The sequence below is a fragment of the Aspergillus aculeatinus genome, assembly GCF_003184765.1.
Source record: "Aspergillus aculeatinus CBS 121060 unplaced genomic scaffold BO66scaffold_32, whole genome shotgun sequence".
In the NCBI taxonomy this organism is placed as follows: domain Eukaryota; kingdom Fungi; phylum Ascomycota; class Eurotiomycetes; order Eurotiales; family Aspergillaceae; genus Aspergillus; species Aspergillus aculeatinus.
In genome coordinates this window covers 370,443-388,845 of record NW_020291501.1, presented here as the reverse complement: position 1 = coordinate 388,845, position 18,403 = coordinate 370,443, and the positions used below count along the sequence as shown (strand labels likewise).

At 54.6% G+C, this 18,403-nt stretch overlaps 8 protein-coding genes across 8 annotated transcripts; 3 read left to right on the top strand and 5 right to left on the bottom strand.

The window, feature by feature from the left end:
- Positions 1-1,366: 1,366 nt before the first annotated feature.
- On the top strand, positions 1,367-3,731 carry BO66DRAFT_122185 (alpha-amylase). The gene is made up of 2 exons (XM_025641912.1): positions 1,367-2,803; positions 2,895-3,731. Exons 1-2 carry the CDS (start codon positions 1,793-1,795, stop codon positions 3,540-3,542), a joined length of 1,659 nt encoding a protein of 552 aa, XP_025502694.1. The 5' UTR covers positions 1,367-1,792; the 3' UTR covers positions 3,543-3,731.
- A 751-nt stretch (positions 3,732-4,482) lies between these two features.
- Positions 4,483-6,686, top strand: BO66DRAFT_429751 (alpha-amylase; the record flags this gene model as incomplete). Its single annotated transcript, XM_025650478.1, has 7 exons — positions 4,483-4,552; positions 4,635-5,045; positions 5,101-5,705; positions 5,800-5,823; positions 5,877-5,897; positions 5,959-6,187; positions 6,226-6,686. 7 exons carry the CDS (start codon positions 4,483-4,485, stop codon positions 6,657-6,659), a joined length of 1,794 nt encoding a protein of 597 aa, XP_025502693.1. The 3' UTR covers positions 6,660-6,686.
- A 1,426-nt stretch (positions 6,687-8,112) lies between these two features.
- On the bottom strand, positions 8,113-9,014 carry BO66DRAFT_326006 (GPI anchored serine-threonine rich family protein; the record flags this gene model as incomplete). Its single annotated transcript, XM_025643889.1, has 4 exons — positions 8,113-8,263; positions 8,447-8,632; positions 8,688-8,901; positions 8,969-9,014. 4 exons carry the CDS (start codon positions 9,012-9,014, stop codon positions 8,113-8,115), a joined length of 597 nt encoding a protein of 198 aa, XP_025502692.1.
- Positions 9,015-11,537: 2,523 nt separating this feature from the next.
- BO66DRAFT_122076 (cyanamide hydratase) lies at positions 11,538-12,628 on the bottom strand. Its single transcript, XM_025641911.1, has 2 exons — positions 12,292-12,628; positions 11,538-12,240 (listed from the first exon to the last, which is right to left on the bottom strand). The coding sequence occupies exons 1-2, from the start codon at positions 12,509-12,511 to the stop codon at positions 11,726-11,728; spliced, it is 735 nt and encodes a 244-aa protein (XP_025502691.1). The 5' UTR covers positions 12,512-12,628; the 3' UTR covers positions 11,538-11,725.
- Positions 12,629-12,953: 325 nt separating this feature from the next.
- BO66DRAFT_326130 (uncharacterized protein) lies at positions 12,954-14,600 on the bottom strand (the record flags this gene model as incomplete). Its single annotated transcript, XM_025643897.1, has 3 exons — positions 12,954-13,665; positions 13,733-14,192; positions 14,249-14,600. The coding sequence occupies 3 exons, from the start codon at positions 14,598-14,600 to the stop codon at positions 12,954-12,956; spliced, it is 1,524 nt and encodes a 507-aa protein (XP_025502690.1).
- Positions 14,601-15,691: 1,091 nt separating this feature from the next.
- Positions 15,692-16,437, top strand: BO66DRAFT_439875 (uncharacterized protein; the record flags this gene model as incomplete). The annotated part of the gene is made up of 2 exons (XM_025651198.1): positions 15,692-15,932; positions 16,094-16,437. The coding sequence occupies 2 exons, from the start codon at positions 15,692-15,694 to the stop codon at positions 16,435-16,437; spliced, it is 585 nt and encodes a 194-aa protein (XP_025502689.1).
- Positions 16,438-16,651: 214 nt separating this feature from the next.
- Positions 16,652-17,523, bottom strand: BO66DRAFT_122051 (uncharacterized protein). Its single transcript, XM_025641910.1, has 2 exons — positions 17,015-17,523; positions 16,652-16,918 (listed from the first exon to the last, which is right to left on the bottom strand). The coding sequence occupies exons 1-2, from the start codon at positions 17,410-17,412 to the stop codon at positions 16,843-16,845; spliced, it is 474 nt and encodes a 157-aa protein (XP_025502688.1). The 5' UTR covers positions 17,413-17,523; the 3' UTR covers positions 16,652-16,842.
- Positions 17,524-18,259, bottom strand: BO66DRAFT_122050 (uncharacterized protein). Its single transcript, XM_025641909.1, has one exon. The coding sequence runs from the start codon at positions 18,139-18,141 to the stop codon at positions 17,635-17,637; it is 507 nt and encodes a 168-aa protein (XP_025502687.1). The 5' UTR covers positions 18,142-18,259; the 3' UTR covers positions 17,524-17,634.
- Between the last annotated feature and the right edge of the window lie 144 nt (positions 18,260-18,403).

Here is an 18,403-nt window from a genome sequence, read left to right as displayed (position 1 = left end):
CTTTATTTAATTTTATCCAGGATTGGCAATAATGATATCTGACGTAGGTGGTGGTACGTTAGTTAGTGGTGGTGACGGTGGTGATAAGAGTCCCAGACTCCCAGCTCGAGACTTTCTCCTGACCTCGCTTATCGCAGCTGCTGTTCCCGGTCCCTGAATGCCTTTGATGCCTGAGGCTGGTTACATGTTTGTTTGTTTGTTGGTGATTCACGCCTATGCCTGCATGCAGGGGCCAACTCAGGCCCGAAAATCCCGTCGAGTCCCTCATTCTGGCGAACAAACCAAAAAAACCACACGTGCCCCTGTCAATCCCCTGAAATTACCCGTTGATCAGCCCAATTCCCTTCCCTAAATCCCCCTTCCAGTTTGCTCTGCAGTTCGTAGGAATAATAGGGTGTTCGTGCCCGGATCCACCAGTGCTACGGTTGGGCTGAGAATGGAGATCGAACCCTGATCGAAGTTTCTGCCCTGCCCTGCCCTGCCCTGCCCTGTCTTGCTGTCTACTGCTTTCGGTTATTGTGCAGTCAGTCAGTCTAGTTTATCCACTACGAATTCCAGTCATTCTGTCAACTTCCGCCCATGATGGCCCCCCTATTTCGATCGTGGGCATCCTGACAGGGGTTAATATTATCGCCGCTCAGGCACCACCAACCGGTTGCTTGACTATAAGCAAGCGAAAAAGGGGAACCAACGAATAGCAGGCGAGGATGCATGCGGCCTGGTGGTGCAAGTGAGACCTGATATGGAGGTTGGCCCTCGATTCGTCGAGGGTGATAGGCCTGCAGCCGGTCTAATAGACTAAGAGTTCTCCTGTCTCACCCCCACCCACGCTTCTGTTTTTCCTTCTTCCCACGCTAGTCGAGACGGACATGGGGAACGTTAGCAGCCAACTTAGCCCATGAACGGCAATAATCCATTTGTAACCGGACACCAGCGGGTGTTGTCGTACCTGCTTTTCTGCCGAGGAACTTCCACCCTTTCCAAGGAAATTGGGTCCAGCGGCCGCTCAAGCCCTGGAAAAGAGGGGAACTTTGCTCGAACTTTGCTCCCACTTGCTTCCACTGGCACCCACTAACTCCCCAATTCATCCAGGTTTACCCATTTTTCGCCGCAACAAGCATTGCCCCTGGATAGGAATGATGGACACTACCATATCTTATGACCTCTTATGGCCGCAACTAGTATCCAACTAGAAGGTGATGGCCCCGTCAACTAGCTGCTTGGGGATAGCTTGAAGATTTCTCCAGACGTAGTTGACTGCACTCAGTTAGTTAGGGCTTTTTTACCTCTCTGGGCTTTCCCCCTCCGGTCGTGGCCAGCCATGACTACTATGTAGACGTTGTCGTCCTTTCCGTCTCCTGCAAAGTTATCTCCTCTTCCCAATCATGCCCTCTGCCATTCCCCTCATCTTATCGAGATGACGCTCTTTGCCTGTTAACGCATCCCATTCATTCATTCCCATTCATTCCAGCCTACTTGCTGTCATTCGTTCGTTCTACCGACTACTGCCGTTCTTTCTGCATCTCTGCATTTCTGCATCACACACGCTATTCTCTTCTTGTTCGTCTCTCGCTATTCCTTGTTTTGGTCCCCCTGGTGGTAATGCGCCCATCGCTCTGGTGCTCTTGAACCGCGTGCAGCACACCAGCCATTACCCTAGACCGAATTGACTGGAAGTAAATTTCCCCTCTCCTCCTTTGAATCCTCCGCCCATCCACCGTCTTTTTTGCCTTGGGGAGGTCGTGCAGCACCACCCGCACAAGATCTCGCGACACACGACCCACGACACACCATGGTTTCACTTGCCAGCCTTGGGCAATGGGTTCTCACCCTCGCCCTCCTCGGTGGGTATGAGACCGTCTCAGCCGCGACGACGCAACAATGGAAGTCGCGCAGTATCTATCAGACGATGACCGACCGGTTTGCGCTGCCCGCGGGCACCACGGCGGCCGCCTGTAACACCACGGCCGGACTGTACTGCGGAGGCACCTGGCGCGGCACCATTGATAAGCTCGACTATATCCAGGGCATGGGGTTCGATGCGGTGATGATCTCGCCCATTATCCAAAATATCGACGGTCGGGCCTCGTATGGTGAGGCCTACCATGGATACTGGCCGGATGATCTGTACTCACTCAATTCGCGGTTCGGGACGCACCAAGATCTGCTGGATCTGAGTGCCGCCGTCCACTCGCGAGGCATGTATCTCATGATGGACACGGTCATCAACAACATGGCCTATATGACCAACGGCAAGAACCCCGCCACCAACATCGACTACTCGGCCTTGACTCCCTTTAACAGCTCGTCCTACTACCACAGCTACTGCGAGATCTCCAACTGGAACAATTACACGCAGGCCCAGCTGTGCCAGACCGGTGACAAGATTGTCGCCCTGCCCGATCTGTACACCGAGCACGAGGAGGTGCAAAACATGCTGGTCGACTGGGCCACGCAGATGATCTCGACGTACTCGATCGACGGGCTGCGCATCGACGCCGCCAAGTCGGTCAACCCCGGGTTCCTGACCACCTTCCACGACCGCGTGGGCACCTTCATGACCGGCGAGGTCTTCGAGCAGAACGCCTCCATCGTCTGCGACTACCAGGACAACTACCTGCCCAGTCTGCCCAATTTCCCGCTGTACTACACCATTCTGGATGCGTTCACGCGCGGCAACCCGAGCGCCCTGTTCCAACGGATCGCCCTCGTCCAGCAACTGTGCAACGATGTCCCCGCCATGCCCACCTTCATTGAGAACCACGATGTGGACCGGTTCGCGTTCGCCAACGACGATCTGACGGTAAGCCCCCTTCGCTTCCATGGAGCACAAGCCTCCGCATGAGCATGAATGAAGAAAAGGGCCCGAAACTAACCATCCCTCCCCAATCCAGCTGGCCAAGAACGCCATCGTCTTTGAGATGCTCTACGACGGAATCCCTTGGGTGTATCAGGGCCAGGAGCAGCACCTGAACGGCTCGTATGCGGGCACCCACAACCGCGAGGCGCTGTGGGAGTACGGGTACGACACGAGCTCGACGCTGTACACGCTGATCTCGAAGCTGAACCGGGTGCGCAAGCACGCGTACACGCTGGACCCGGAGTACATCGAGATGCAGACGATCCCGCTGTACCAGGGCGGTAGCGAGCTGGCGTTCTGGAAGGGCGCGTTCGGGCGGCAGGTGGTGATGCTGCTCTCGACGCAGGGCAGCACGGGCAGCTCGTACAACGTCACGCTGCCCATGACCTACGGGGCGGGCATCGAGGTGGTCGAGGTGCTGAACTGTGTCAACTACACGGTCAACGACTACAGCCAGCTGATCGTGCCGATGGACAAGGGCGAGCCGCGGGTCTTCTTCCCGGTGACGCTGATGCCCGGCAGTGGCCTGTGTGGCTTCAGTTCCAACGCCACCTCGCTGAGCCATCTGCGGCTGTCGGCGGCGGCCGCCGCCCTGGGTTCCACGGCCAGTCCGACCGTGGCGCAGGTGTCCGGGGGTTTGGTTGCGGTGATTATACTGTTGGCTAGCTTCTTGCTTGTTTAGTTTGGGGTGTTGTTTTGAAAATGGTGTCCCCCGATTACGGGATTGATTAAACCTTTTTTTTTACTATTTCTTTACTGCTGCGGCTGCTACTAAGCAATTTCTTGATGTACATACTTTACATACCTTGGTGTTCGTTCCTCTCTCGATTGGCGCTGTACCTGGTTTCTCATTTCTTTATTCATTTATTTTTCTTGTTCGATTCTGCGGCAGGCCCTTGCTTGACTGAACCCCCTCTTGGTGTAGCCGGTAATCATCTTGATGCTTCAATATGCTCAACCCCCCGGCGCAGTCAGGGGCATGCATGCATTTTCCATCAAGTAATCTCTTCAGAACCTTTTAATCTGCAATGTCTTCGCCGTAGTGGGGCAACAATCTGGAATGTCTTGGACACAACTTAAGACCTTCGCTCCGTCGCCGAAGCTTGCATCTAAAAATGGACAGCTCTCGGTTTTCCAACGTCAGGCCCCATTTTTATTTCTGTTCGACCGGCTTTTGAAGGGGACTCCACTTGGCACGGAGAGCTTTTTTTCTTCGATTGAATAAATATTTTTCCGTCGGGGATTTCGGAGGGTGGCCGGTAATTTACGCGCCCGGTACGAGTATTGTGTCTCGCTTGGGCTGTCTTGCCTCGGATCGCGTCCTTCCAATGGGGCAAGGCGGTCACAGCTGTACCCGGCGGCGTAAGAAAAGCTCCTCGGGATAACTAAGGTAAACACATGGACTAATTTAGCTTAGGTGGTTAACTTAGTGAGGACCAGTCAGTCAGTGCAGTGGCTGCAAGCAACAAACAGCACCGCAGCAGTCAGGGGCCAATCCGATCTCCTGTATGTGTATAGGTGTATATGCAGGTGTATAGAGCACAGTTGCCACCAGCTATACAATTCCAGATACATGCTCCCTTAAACATAACACACACACACACACAAATCAACCCAGCGCAATGGATTCCTTGCTGTGGTGTTTCCGCCCGCGCAAGCGAAGAGACCTCCATGACTGGAAGCAAATAGAGGGTTAGCCATCCCGCTCCCCCCCCCCCCCCCCCCCCCCCCCCCCCCATACATCGAGAGATATATATTGAACGGTTTTGCACAGCCAAGGCCAACAACGTGGAATCCCAGCCCAGCTGGCACGACCCCAGCGACAACACCTTGCTCTTCGAAGGCTTCGAGTGGCACATCCCGAACGATAACCGCCACTGGCGACGGCTGAAACGCGCCCTGCCGGCCCTGCACGCCATCGGGGTGGACTCCGTCTGGCTCCCGCCGGGGTGCAAGGCGATGAACCCGTCGGGGAACGGGTACGACATCTACGATCTGTACGACCTGGGCGAGTTCGACCAGAAGGGCTGCACCGCCACCAAATGGGGCTCCTTCGCCGACCTCGAGGCGCTGATGGAGGACGCCCACGCCCTGGGGGTGGGCGTGTACTGGGATGCGGTGCTGAACCACAAGGCGGGCGCCGATTTCCCGGAACGGTTCGAAGCGGTCAAGGTTGATTCTCAGCGTATGCTTCTCCTCATTCCACGTACCCAAGGTGATGCTCACGCGACGGGAACCAGGACGCGATGTCGAGATCGCAACCCCGCAAGAGATCTCCGGCTGGACGGGCTTCAGCTTCTCCGGCCGGGGCCCCGTCCACAGCGCCCAGGAATACCACTGGTACCACTTCAGCGGGGTCGACTGGGACGACGCCGCCCAAGAGAACGCGATCTTCCGGATCTGCGGGGCGGGGAAGCCCGGCTGGGCGGAGGACGTGGGCCGGGAGCTGGGCAACTACGACTACCTGATGTTCGCGGACCTGGACTACTCGCACCCGGAGGTGCGCGCGGACGTGCTGCGCTGGGGCACCTGGATCGGCCAGCGGCTGGGGTTGAAGGGGATGCGGCTGGACGCGGCGAAGCACTTCTCCATGCGGTTCCAGAAGGCGTTCGCGGCGCACATGCGCGCGACCACGGACCCGGAGTTCGTCGTCATCGGCGAGTACTGGACGGGGGATGTGCAGGAGCTGGTGCGGTACGTCCAGACCGAGATGGAGGGGACGGTGGTCGCGGTCGACGCGCCGCTGGTGCATAATTTCTCGCGGGTGTCGTTGGAGAAAGGCCGTGGGGATCTGCGGCGCGTGTTGCGGGGGACGTTGGTCGAACGGTGTGGGGGGAATGCTTTGGTATGTCTTCTCTTGCTGTATGATTCTGGGGGGGGGGGAATAGATGGTGAAGGGGTGAAGGTGAGATTGACGGAGTGCTGACCTTGGAGCATAGACATTCGTCGAGAACCATGACACGGTAAGTGCAGCTCACCCTGCACCCTGACTATAGGATCACTCACAGCAAGCCAGCAACCCGGCCAAATGATGGAGGTAAGAACCTCCCCACCCATACTATCCGACCACAGCCGTATCAATACTAACCCGGGTGCAGAACACCATCACCCCGGAGTTCAAACTCCTCGCCTACGCCCTCATCCTCCTCCGCCAAGAGGGCCGCCCCTGTCTCTTCTACGGCGACCTGTACGGCATCTGGGACGCCCAGAGACAACAAGCCCACCGCGACGCGGTCTACGCCTACCAGCTCCCCATCCTCACCCGCACCCGCAAGCTCTTCGCCTACGGCGAGCAACAGGACTACTTCGACCAAGCGCATTGCATCGGTACGTTCCCGCCGACCCACCATCATCGAATCAATTAGCCATCCCCCAAATTGCCCAAATTGCCCACATTGCCCAATCGGGCGATGACTTCATGACTTTTGGACATAAACTTCCCTCACGTGGCGGCGTTTCGTATCTGACCCCCACCCCGTGTGCAACCGCAGGCTTCGTCCGATACGGCAACGCGCGCCACCCGGCGGGATTGGCGTGTGTGTTGAGCAACGCGCCCGGGCGTGCCACGAAGCGCATGTATGTCGGGCAGCGACACGCGCATGCGACGTGGACGGAGGTGTTGGAGGGCGACAGCAGCAAGTTGGGTGCGGTGGTGATTGACGCGCGGGGGTATGGGGAGTTCCCCGTGGAGGGAGGGGGGGTTAGCGTTTGGGTTGATGCGGCGGCGCCGGACCGCGGGAGGCTGATGGACCCGTTGTATGTGTTTGACCCTGCTTGGTGTGGGATGAGACGGCGCTGACTCACAGTTTGGCGGATGCAGTGATCATGATATCTATGGGTAGAGGGGATACCTGGGGTACATACAGTATTGCACTGTGTCTACGGTAAGATGAGCCACAGGTAAGCCTGAGAAGGGTACCACCCACCGGACCGAGCCATGGACCACCCCCAATAAACCGGGATACGAGGGCTGGCTGGCTGGCACCACCACCACTGCACGAGCAGCACAACCAGCACAACCAGCACAAAAAGTAAAATAAAGTCAATGGGATCCCAAAGAGTCTACACACCCCAATCGGGCAACTCCTCTCCTCCAAAAAGTAAAATATCAAGTAATCCGAATGCAAGTGGGGCAGTGCACTGAAACATTATTGCCAATAGGTCTGACTTTCTGTTGACTGACAGACAGACCACACTCTGCAGTCTGCACCCATTGCATCTCATCTCATCTCATCTCATCTCATTTCCTCTCATCACCACACTCTCTCCTATCAATTGAAGCATCAGGTCAATTCCCCCTGTCCATCACTGCATCACGGCAGGGATGTCAATCCTTCGCATGCAGAAAAGTGTAGAGCTCATTTCCCTTATCTCATGGCTTCACGCCAAGCCCGCCTCCACTCATCCACCCACAAGCCTCATCGTATCGAGCAACCCGCCGAGAACAGAGCAGGCCTGCACTTCCCACCAGATCCGAAAACAGATTGAGACACTAACACTGCATTATGGGTCTCTTGCTGTTCCTGGCAGGAAAACCACCAGAACCTGAAAGGCAAAGAAAGGTGGAAAGAAATAAATGTCTCGGAAGAGAGAATCCGGCGTGGTTGACCACCTCAGTGTCAGACCAGGACTGAAAAACTCACGGCACGGGGACGCACTAACGCCCTTTCCGGCAAGCCCGCCGTGCGGTTCCGAATGCAGTGCGTATTTTTCAATACCCCTCCATACGACAGGACAATCAGGGTCTCAGGCGGTGGATTGTCTCCCAGTTTTTCCTGGCCCCGGTCGGCCGCTCGGCATTCCACTGCTTTCGGCGGTGGATGATGTCAGACTCGCTGCCTGCACTTTCCACTCCAAGGATCCCGCTGGGATGAACCATGTTTTGCCTAAGGTAGCACAGTCAATTCAGGAACAGGCAAGCGACACAAGCACGGTCGGCCATATCCGAGGTTCTTACGCGGGGATCCCAGGGAAAAGAGCTCCAATGCGACCACTATTTGGTCCAACCAACTGAATTGTTATGATTCTAGAACATAGCATGGAAATAAACACATAACAGCCAAACCAATCACTCCGACACGATCCAATTAATACAGCACCCTCACTTCACGCGAAAGGGTGCTTTTATGTCCATAGTAGTAATTAACGTATTGCGAAGTGGAAAATCAAATCGGGTTCCGATCCGGGGGTCCGGTTCGGTGAGGGTGGGACAGGGCTGTCCACCGGTTGCGGATCAACTGGGGCATGCTCGTCTACAGAACAAGAGCCATGGCGCCCATGACCAGACCGGCAACGGCGGTCAGCGGGGCAGTCAGGGCGGAACCAGCACCGGGGGCGACAGAGGCCGTCGGGGCAGTGCCGTTGGCCGTCGAGCTGGGGGTAGCGGATCCTGAGGGCGACACACTGTTAGTACTCGCCACTGGGGTGCTGGCGCGCGCACTTGACGACTGAGCGCCGCTGATGGAGGAGGAAGAGATGGGTTGAGAAGAGGTGGTTTGGGCAGTAGTAGAGATGAGGGTGCTGGCAGTACCGGTAGAAGAGCTGGCGGTCGAGGTGAGGGTGGTCGAGGCGGAGGAGGCGGAAGACGAAGAGGAGGAGGAGGAGGAGGAGGAGGAAGACGAAGAGGCGCTGCTGGTGCTGGTGGAGCTGGCGCTGGAGCTGGAGCTGGAGCTGGAGCTGGAAGAGGCGCCCTTCACGTCGAACTGCTGCGACTGGGCGAGGATGCCGCTGTTCTGGGGCTCGTCGGAGACCAGGTTGATCTGGTAGCCCTTGCTGTTGGGAAGGTTAGTCGGCTGCGCATTGGTACACTCCCCGACAGAGAACGTACCCGTCGGTCAGGCCGGACAGGCCAGAGACAGTGTAGGAGCCCTTGGAGGTCTCGACATCGCTGGCGATCTTCTGCTCAACCGGGGGGTAGACGGCGTTGTTGACAATGTAAAGATTGAAGTTGGAGGCGTCGGTGCTGACGGAGTCCCACTTGACAGTGAAGGAGTTGGAGACATCAACATCCTCGCCCTTGGTGGGGGAGGTGACCTCGAGGGCTGCAGGCAGGCGTTAGTGACCATGTGTTTTGCAGGGTGATCAGATCCACCAGAAGAGAATACATACCGCCAACAATGGCAGCCAGGGGCAGAACGGCGTAGGAGAAACGCATGGTGGCTGATCAAATTGAGCAAAAAGTTGACTTAAACGGGTGACTGGGATGCAAAACGAATGCGAGGGGTCAAGTCCAAAGAGAACGAGTGTTGGTGATGGTGATAATGAAAGAAAGAAGCCTGCAGCTGGATAGACCGGCGGAGGAGTTATATAGTAATATCGACGAGTTGGGATGTCTCAGAGATGGGGGAGAAAAAGTCTGTCTCCAAATCTAATGATTATTCTTTTTTTTCCCAGGTGGCAATGGGGCAAGGGCACCAAGAGGGCGGTTCCTCTCATTCCACTGGACAGGTCTGAACATGTCAACGAAAATAGATAAGACAGCAACCGCTAAAGCACCGGAGGGGCCAATAATACGGACGGCCCGACTGAGTACAACCTTTTACAGCCAATACTGGAGGGAATGTCCCTTTGTCTCCTCACTGCATCCGTGGTGATCATTTGGCCCAACTGGGAGCGGTGGATCAAGCGGACCGGAGGTACGAGGGACGGTTTTGGGTCAAATCATCAAATGCCCTATCGAGTTCGTCGACATCTTTTGGTCCTCAGGAACCAACCACCAAATCACACCCTAACACAAACATGAAAACAAAAACACACAGACAGGCAGCAAACCGCCGTTACCGTACTCCATCTGACCTCCGGGTGCACACTAATTATAGCCGGAACTGTCTCACTCGGGACGGCAACGACAGCGCGTGGTTGGGTTGGCAATGTTTCTCCCCTCCAGGACCCTTAGTTGGTTGTTGGCAGGCGATGGCCCTTCGTGAGGGACGGACCAATGGGGTGGGAAATGTGATTCGGGTCACTCCGACAGGTTTTCCATCGAAAACATTGGGGCAATAATAGTTGATGGACCCGTTATCTTCCCGAAAGGCCGAGGAGGAGAGTCTGCGACTGTGCGTGCATTCGGCGGGTGCACACAATGGGCAACGCATTCGGCGGGTGTTTTGGAATGAAGGGCATCCATCGTCAGACAGATTCGAAATTACATCATCATCATCATCATCATCAAGGTTTTCGCATGATTGATACGAACTACCATGGTGTCAAAGCATCAAAAGCAATGAACCCAGCAGGCTCGAAAGGGAGAATCCTCCGAGGAAGTTGTCTTGCTCGCGGTGGCCACTGACACAGCACAGCCATGTAGACAACCAGCTGAGAAGGGCTAATCTTAGCATCCATCATGGCTGGCTCGCTATTCTCGGATCCCTCGGTCGGATACAGGTCACGTGGTGGGGAAGCCTGCCAGCCGCGGAACAATATTCTTCCTTTGTATGCTTGCATCAAGTGTTTACGGAGTACGCTTCAGCGGCGATATCCCAATGGGTGCACATGTTTCTGGAGGTATCTGCTACGTGGTGGCGACTTCGTCGAAACCAGTCCTGCCCACAATATATTGGGTGGGTGTGGAGTACAGTAATAGGTAGCATCTACAACCCACCGAGTAGCGGCAACATATATCCGTGTGACGACCTCGGTCTCCTACACCGCGAATCTAACACCGCCGAATATACTCCGGTCTACACACAACACCGAGACACTCACTAAGACAGTCAACTTAGTGATCATCCCTCTATTCCCTCAGTCGTAGTTCGACAAACGCCAGTCTTGGCCGTAGATCAGGGGCAGACGTAGTCAATAGCGCGAGTCGAGCAGCGAATGCATCAGCCCAGGAACAACTGCAAGGGGCAGCGATCGTCCTGCAAGGCAATCGAGAGTTGATATAGCGATTGGTTCCTGCAGCGATAAGGCAAGCCATCACCATAAGCAAGCCTGAGCCTATTTCGAAGTGGGGGCCTTACACTCAGCATGAGACTCTTCCGGCTATGGATCAACTTCAAAATTGAGCGTGGTCGAAGGACATTGCAGGATGTCAGCCAGATACATGACCAGTATCTAGTGAAATGTAAACGATGCGAGGCATTTTGATTTAGAGCCAGTCTGTTCTTCAGAACGTGCCGCTACAAAGACTATTGCATCAGCTGATAGGACATATCTAAGGATACTTCCGTTTCGGTCCGAGGGACGTTTCCAACGGTCAGGTTGGGTTGGAATCCGCTCATCTATCACCCCAGTCGTAGGGACACCAGCCAATACACTCCTGGGCATTGGCCTTGCCCGGCATATGGACTTCATACAGGAAATACCGGCTCGGACCTCGGGCTCGATCGCAATATTGGTTCCTTTGCCACTTGCCCGGCCCGGATACTGCAGGACCGAGGAACAGAACCGAACAATCCACAATCTTGTATATTTACCAACTTGCACGTTACATGTCATATGAGATGCAATCCTAGTATTGTATTTAAGATACTTCTCATGTAGCTACTAGGTCGCTCGAGATAAGCGTCACTTATAGGCAAATCCGTGTTGTGCTTCCCTTATGGAATGTGTTCGTTCTGGGAATGCGCTGAATTTTTATATTAGGTCGTAGTGGTTCCTAGGGACATCAACACCTACCGTGGGCTTGGATCTCATACCGGTAGATTCGCCTGCGCGTTAGACCTGCGCTGCAGCCACCATCGAGTCGATCGTGAAATATCGCCTCATTCTGAATGAGTCGGCCCGATCTGGTCACCAGTGGAACATGACATGCGCAGAATTGAAGCAGGTGGATTAACAATTGAACACTTGTGGAGATGACATTTATGCAAGCGAATAAATCATAGCTTCCGTGCATACATCAAACGACATTGTCCAAAATGCTCACTCCCACTTCTTCATCAGAGTGTTCCCCTCGACCTGACTGTCAAACTCCACAATATGCGTGGAATGGCACCAAGGCTTGATGGTCTCCTCCTTCCGGATGACATCCGCAAAGAACGAGCACCAGCGCTGTCGCGGGTGCGCCTGATTGACCTCCTCCCGAGTGGTATCGTGGAGGATCTTGCTGAAGTTCTTGACGTGAGGGTGGTCCCCCACATTGTCGTAGAGGGTCGCCAACTGGATGAGCTGCCCGAAGAAGGTGATGGTCCCGTCTACCCCCATGTCCTGGTGTCTGATGATCCCTTCGGCGACTGCCTCGGCCTGGTCAGTCGTGGCGCCGAAGTCCTTGAGGACCTGCAGAGCTTTGATGCCTCCGTAGAGATCGAAGGACATCCGGGTGGCCGTCAGGTTCTCCTCGGCTGTACCGAGATCGTGTAGAAGACAGAGCAAAGCCCAGGTAGCAGGACTGAAAGTCGCGGCTTGCTTGGGGAACTGTTGTTTGGCGATGGCCATTCCTGCAGATCAAAATTAGTGACTGTGGATCTGGGTCGTTCAAACAGGCGTACCGTAGTAGAACACCCTCATCGAGTGATTGAAGGTCTGCGGATGGAGAACGGCCTGAGCATACTCCTGAGTCTTTGCGACAACGGGATCGTCGGAAGGAAACTTGATCTCGTCGATGGAGAGAGGGCCAGGTGCGGTGGTGAAAGGCTGGTCCTTGAAGATGGCACCAGCGTTGACGGGAACGCTGGTCCAGCCGTTGAGTTCAACCTCGTTTTGGCACATGTTGGCAGGGCGAGAATAGATTGATTGAAGGTTAAGAAGTTATAGTTTGGATCTTGAAGAATGTCTGGGTCACTGAGGAGAGAAGAAGTTGAAAGTCTTTATAGTTCTCCGCAATCCCGGTCGCGATATGCTCATGGTGACGATTTGTAATCCGCATGCTGATAAACCGCTCGTTTTCGAGCTTGACCATACAATGTAGAAGCCACTTGAAGCAGTCTCACCAATCTTGGGACGATGATTAACTGTCCGCGGGGATATTCGATGTCTTCGTTTCCTTGCGAAGCCTCAGGCCGGGAGATGACTCTAACCGGATCGGGAAGTCTTTTGGAGTGGGGCAAATTGTGGCCAATCAACTACCGAATCGTGCGACCGGCGGGCAGCACCAAATGACGTGGACGGCTTCAATGGCGCTGAACTGGAATGGATGCTATACTCAGCATAATCATATCAGAAGCCAATCACCATCTACCTGTCCCATATTGAAGATCCAATTGGACCTAGAATTCGGTTTCTGCTCGGCCTCGGCCCAGAATCGCTGCAGAATCTTCTCTGCATTGATCACATTGATACACTTGGTTTCGAACCAGAACCTGCGAAGGCAATCTCCCACCAACTGCCTCTGGCACGCATTCCGAGATTCCAGGCCTGCAACGAACAAGGGCCAGAGGATGCACTTGAACAACGCCTCATTGCTCCGTAGCGCAGCAACAGTATTGATCAGCTCCCCAACTATGTCCTCCAACGGAGTCGAGTCTCCCGTGAACACATCGCAGACACGCCAACCGTAGATCAATGTCCCTAATCTATAGGCCTGACCCAAGTTCTCCAACAATTGGAGTGATTGTGCTGGCCCAGTGAAAGTCGACAGAGAAGGCTCAAGTTCCGTAGCCCAGACATGGCAGTCAAAGCTCTGCGTAGACTCCAGTGAGACCTGGATGCTTTGGAGCAGCGAATACGCATCGATGGTGTCAAGGCATTTGGAGCTCGCCAGGCAGTCCCTAGCTGCCGAGAAAGACCGAAGAGCATTCAGGAAGTATTCCGGGCAACCCAAGTAAGCCTTGTCAACGCTCATCTGGAGGGCCGTAGACGGTTGGTTGGATTCGGAGGTGGCTAGTAACCCAGGACGCGTGAAGGTCGTACCCAAAGTATCGATTCTGCAATGACACCACAAGTTAGCTTATCTCAATCAGACAAAAGTGAGGCTGTTGAGAGATATCGTACAAGTACACCTGTCGCATAGCGAATTCGCACATCCCTTGGATGGTTGTTTCCAGCTCCCGCGAGCTCGCCGGAATCTGAATCGCCGCAATGAGTTTCTTGACCCCTTCGACGTGGAAGTTCCATTTATCATTTCCCGACTCGAAAAGGTCCAGAAGAATCAACAAGAATGCGCTAATGATCAAGATATCGACCGCAGTATTCCCGTCGCCTAGAGCCTCCGAAAGCCCCTTGATCGCCCGGTATTTGTACAAAGAAGCGTTGTAGCGAGGTTTCAGAGCCCGAGAGTAATCTCTGGCTTGGATCTGTTCGAACGTCTGGGTAGCGTTTGCTCGGTGTCGCGCTGCGAGAGCGACAACGGATGCCATCAGCACGGGATGGGCAATAGCCGCGGGAATGAGCTGTCTGAGGGGATTGCGTTGGCTATCGAACATGACAAACAGCTTGCATACGCATTTGCTGTCTGTCGTTGATGTCAGCAGCACCTCGCGACAGGATCTTGACCAACAGCTCACTGACAGTAGTTCAGGTAGTATCGAGAATCCTCGTCTAGACCTCGAGTAACGGGCTCGTCTAAGCTTGAAGGTATGCGGAGAAGGGGGCTATCGAAGATTCCAGTATGCCACCGATCCGCTCCATTCATAATCTCCATTTCGGAGTCAGACTGAGGTGGGGATATCGTCTTGGATTGCGGCGTGTTCTCTGTGGATGTGGATGGCTTCGCAGTGCCGCGGAAAGTTGCGCCTTTGACCCAGCGAAGGGGCCTCTTTTGGAGGCATTCGAGCCCAGCCTTCTGGCACTTTTTACACGGGGGCTGGGACATTTGACACTCGACATGTCTGCGGCGACACGTGTAGCAGGAACTGTACATGATGCATGATCAAGAAAGCCTCAAAGGAACATATGGATGGGCGATGGGAGGAGAAGGGAAGGGACAATTGCGGGGGAGAATTGGGGAAATCCCCGACCGTGGAGGATCATGTGATCACTCTTATCTTATCGCTGCCACAACATTAAGCACATCATTCTTGTGCACCGTTGCAACTATTGACGACGTGCGAGCTTTGAACCCATCTCAAGCCCATGGCTGGCTAGAATACTCTCTCGTGTGCGAAGCGATACTCGATGTCAATGTCCTGGATGCTGTTGATCTCATGCGGCGTTCCGTTGTTCGTCCAATCCTGCTGGTCCTCGTTGATGGCCTGAGTGGTCGAGACTAGCAGATCTACGTTCATTCGAAGCCCTTTGCGAGATGATGGTCCAGTTCTAATCTTGGTCTGGATGGGCTCATGATCGAATCGATTCAAGGGTTAGTTTGCAAGCCAGGCTCGACTTGACGCAAGCACAGGTCGTAAAAGCGCAACGCGGTGGTCAAAGTGGCAAGAGCATTAAAGACAGTGGCCACAACGACTGGATTTTGCGAGAGTGCTGTTTTCAATTTATAAGCGATCACCCTCTCGACGCTTTCGCCAGTAGCTTATGAAAAGAGGTAGCCGGCCGGAAAGCGAGCAGGATGTTGCTACATCCACTCTGAATCCTTTGGGGCGGCGCCTTAAAGTGCGACGATTGCCAGTCACCTCCCCTGTTGATGAATCGCATGGATCGCATGGATCGCACGTGGAACCGGTGCAAGCCAAACTATGCTTAGCAGATGCCGAAACTTTGCTTCATCGCTGGCAGTTGACTCTAACAGCCTATGGGAGGGGGCTGAGAGTGGATAGCCTCCTCATCTGAATGCCACTCACGGTAGTTGTCAAGGGAGGTTCTTTCGTCCCATTGCCTACGAATGACCATAAGCTCCAGTGAGTACTCCACTCATATCACGCTCTCGTTATCATGTCCGCGACGAGGCTGAGGGGCAGAGGGACGAATGCTCCCTACTTAAATCCTTGGACCACAAACTCGCCTCCCAGAACACGCCTCCTCCTTTCTAGTTCGACTCGAACAATTGCCCAAGACAGGATGACGACCGAGACTGCCTCGCTTTCGAATCTGCGTCAGACCTACGACTACCTCGTCGTGGGCGGAGGAACTGCGGGCCTGGTCGTCGCTAATCGACTGACCGAAGATCCTACTGTGAGCGTGCGGGTGCTGGAGGCAGGCGGTAATTGCGTTGACGACCCGCGAATTGCGGTGCCTGGATTAGCAGCCAGCACCTATTTCGACCCCGCGTTCGACTGGTGTCTTAACCGGTCCCCCACAGGTAGGAAGATCCCTCATATCTCAACAGAAGCTGTCTCATGCACCCTGACACTCCCTGCGTGGAAACCAGGAAGCCCTCAATGGCCGATGCATCGCTGATCCTCATGGGCGCACCCTGGGTGGTTCATCAGCCATCAATCTAGGAATGGCCATTTACCCCAGTTGATCCGACATTGATACGTGGGAGCAGCTCGGCAATCCTTGATGGAGCTGGGAGTCGCTGTCGGGCTATCTACGTAGATCGCAAACCTTCGCCCCACCGTCAGACGAGATCCGCGATCAGCTGTCGTTTGGCTATATCGATCCGGCGATCCAAGACACCGATGGCCATGCTGTCGCAGGCGATCGGGGGCGTGGTGGATGACCAGCTGAGGGTGTACGGATATTGCAATCTGCGCGTGGTGGATGCGGGGGTCATCCCTCTGATCCCGCGGGGAAACATCCAGGCCACGGTTTTTGTGGTGGTTGAGAAGGCTGCAGACATCATCAAGGAAAGTCGACAGTAGATGGATGATTATATTAGCTAACATAACTCAAATTATTTCATTGAGAGATGAATACGAGCACATCAGAGCATCGCCTCTCCCAATCAGATCAGCGCAAGTGACGTCGCACACGCACACCAACAAAACCATAAATTGCCACCATCTATGCATATCATATCATATCATACACTCTCATATCGTACAGTCCACGCCACTTCGCGAAACCCAGAATCATCGCTCAAAAAGCACCAAGCCAACTACGCTAAGAAAACCGACAATATAGCTACAGTCAGACAATAATAGTACAAGTACATCAAGCGTCGGGAGCGCATCGCACACCCCCCTCAAACATGCCCTAAACCACACACACAGTCCATCAGCACCAAACCTCAACCCTCCAAGCCAAGTGTACAGCACAGCAACGAATCACTTACGTCCCAGCGGCTTGGCCCGTTTCGTAATCGACTTGACCTGGTCCTGTTTCATCTTTGCGGCGCGGGCTCTGCAGCACGAACACTTGTTAGCTTCTTCTGCCAATGAAGCACCGACAGGAAGGTGAAGAGAGGAGAAGGAAGGGAAAGGAAGGGAAGAATCATACTCGATGCGCGCCTCCTCATCCAGACGCCTCACATGCTCGCGGGCATCTTGTACGGCCCGGCGGGAAGCCAGGAGCGCGCGGTCGGCTTCACGCTCGGCGGCCTCGGCGCGCGAGACCTGCTCCTTGGCGGCGAGGACGGAGGGGTCTTCCTGGTGGCGGCGGCTGCCGAAGCTGAAGCGCGAGTGGCCGTGGGTGCTTCCGCTGTGGCTGTGACTGTGGTGGCCGTAGCTGTGGCTGCTGCTGCGACGGCGGGAGGAAGAGGACGAGGAGGAGAGGCTGGAGCGCGGGGAGGTGGAGTGGTGCGAGCGATGGGAGCGGTGCGAGTAGTTGTGGGTGTTGGGGTCGTCGATGCTGCGGTCGGACGAGCTGGAGAGGGAGTTGCGGTGGAAGAGAGGCATCTTGGTTAGGTTTCTTGTCAAGGTCAAGGTGGTAATGCTAAGCGTCGAGCGTTAGATGCTTGGAGGCTGAGTGTCAAGAGAATAGAGTATAAGCTTGTTGAAGTGGAGCTGGATAGTGTAGTGGAGAATGGGGAGGCTGGGGTTGGGGTTGAGACAGGCGTATATATCCTCAACTCCATGCTGAAATCCCACAACGGGTGTACGTCAGTGGCGCTATACACCTCAGTTGCTCTGCTGTGCGAGGAGGCTTAGAGTGTCGATCGCAAAGTGCGGTGGAAGGGTATCCTCGCTGTTTTGTGCGAGGATACTTCTTCTCCAGCAGCAAGGGTTCGGTGGGATGACAGCATTGGCGGGCAGATAAGCAATCCTTAGTGGCGATGATGTCAAGCCCGACTGCAGCGCGGGACGATCCCTACGCGGTGGCCAATGCCTGCCCGACTCGCATTGGACGTGGCTTCGCCAGCTTTCGTATTCGAGGGGGTGGCATTCTGATTCACGACAGAGATGAGGTGGATTTGCTGATTGATTTTGCTGTGAGTGGTGGGGGTGAGTTGGACACGGGATGTTGTTTGACTGGGAGTTGTATTGTGATTTGTCGGTCTGTGTGAACTTTGGAGGTTGATGGAGCTCTCTCGATAGATAGAGCAGCGATAGGTCGCGGGGAAAACGAAACTCTTGTCGACGTTGGGGATACGTTGGGGATGGAGGTTGATGGTACAGTACAAACATATATTCGCATTGACATATCAGGGCTACGTAGCTTGCTCGTGCTCCATGCTGGATGGCGTAATGACGTTGTTTCTTGGGTCTTCTGAGTCAATCTGACCCTTCGCAAACGAGGTCAGATTCATCCTCTTGATGAAGGGAAAATTTAGCGACTCGACGAGATTTCGATATATGAGTAAAGTTGGCCCAACAACGGAGGAGTACCTAGAGGAGGGAGGATTCGCAGATTGTCGCTGAGTATGCAAGGGCATATACTAAATAACAT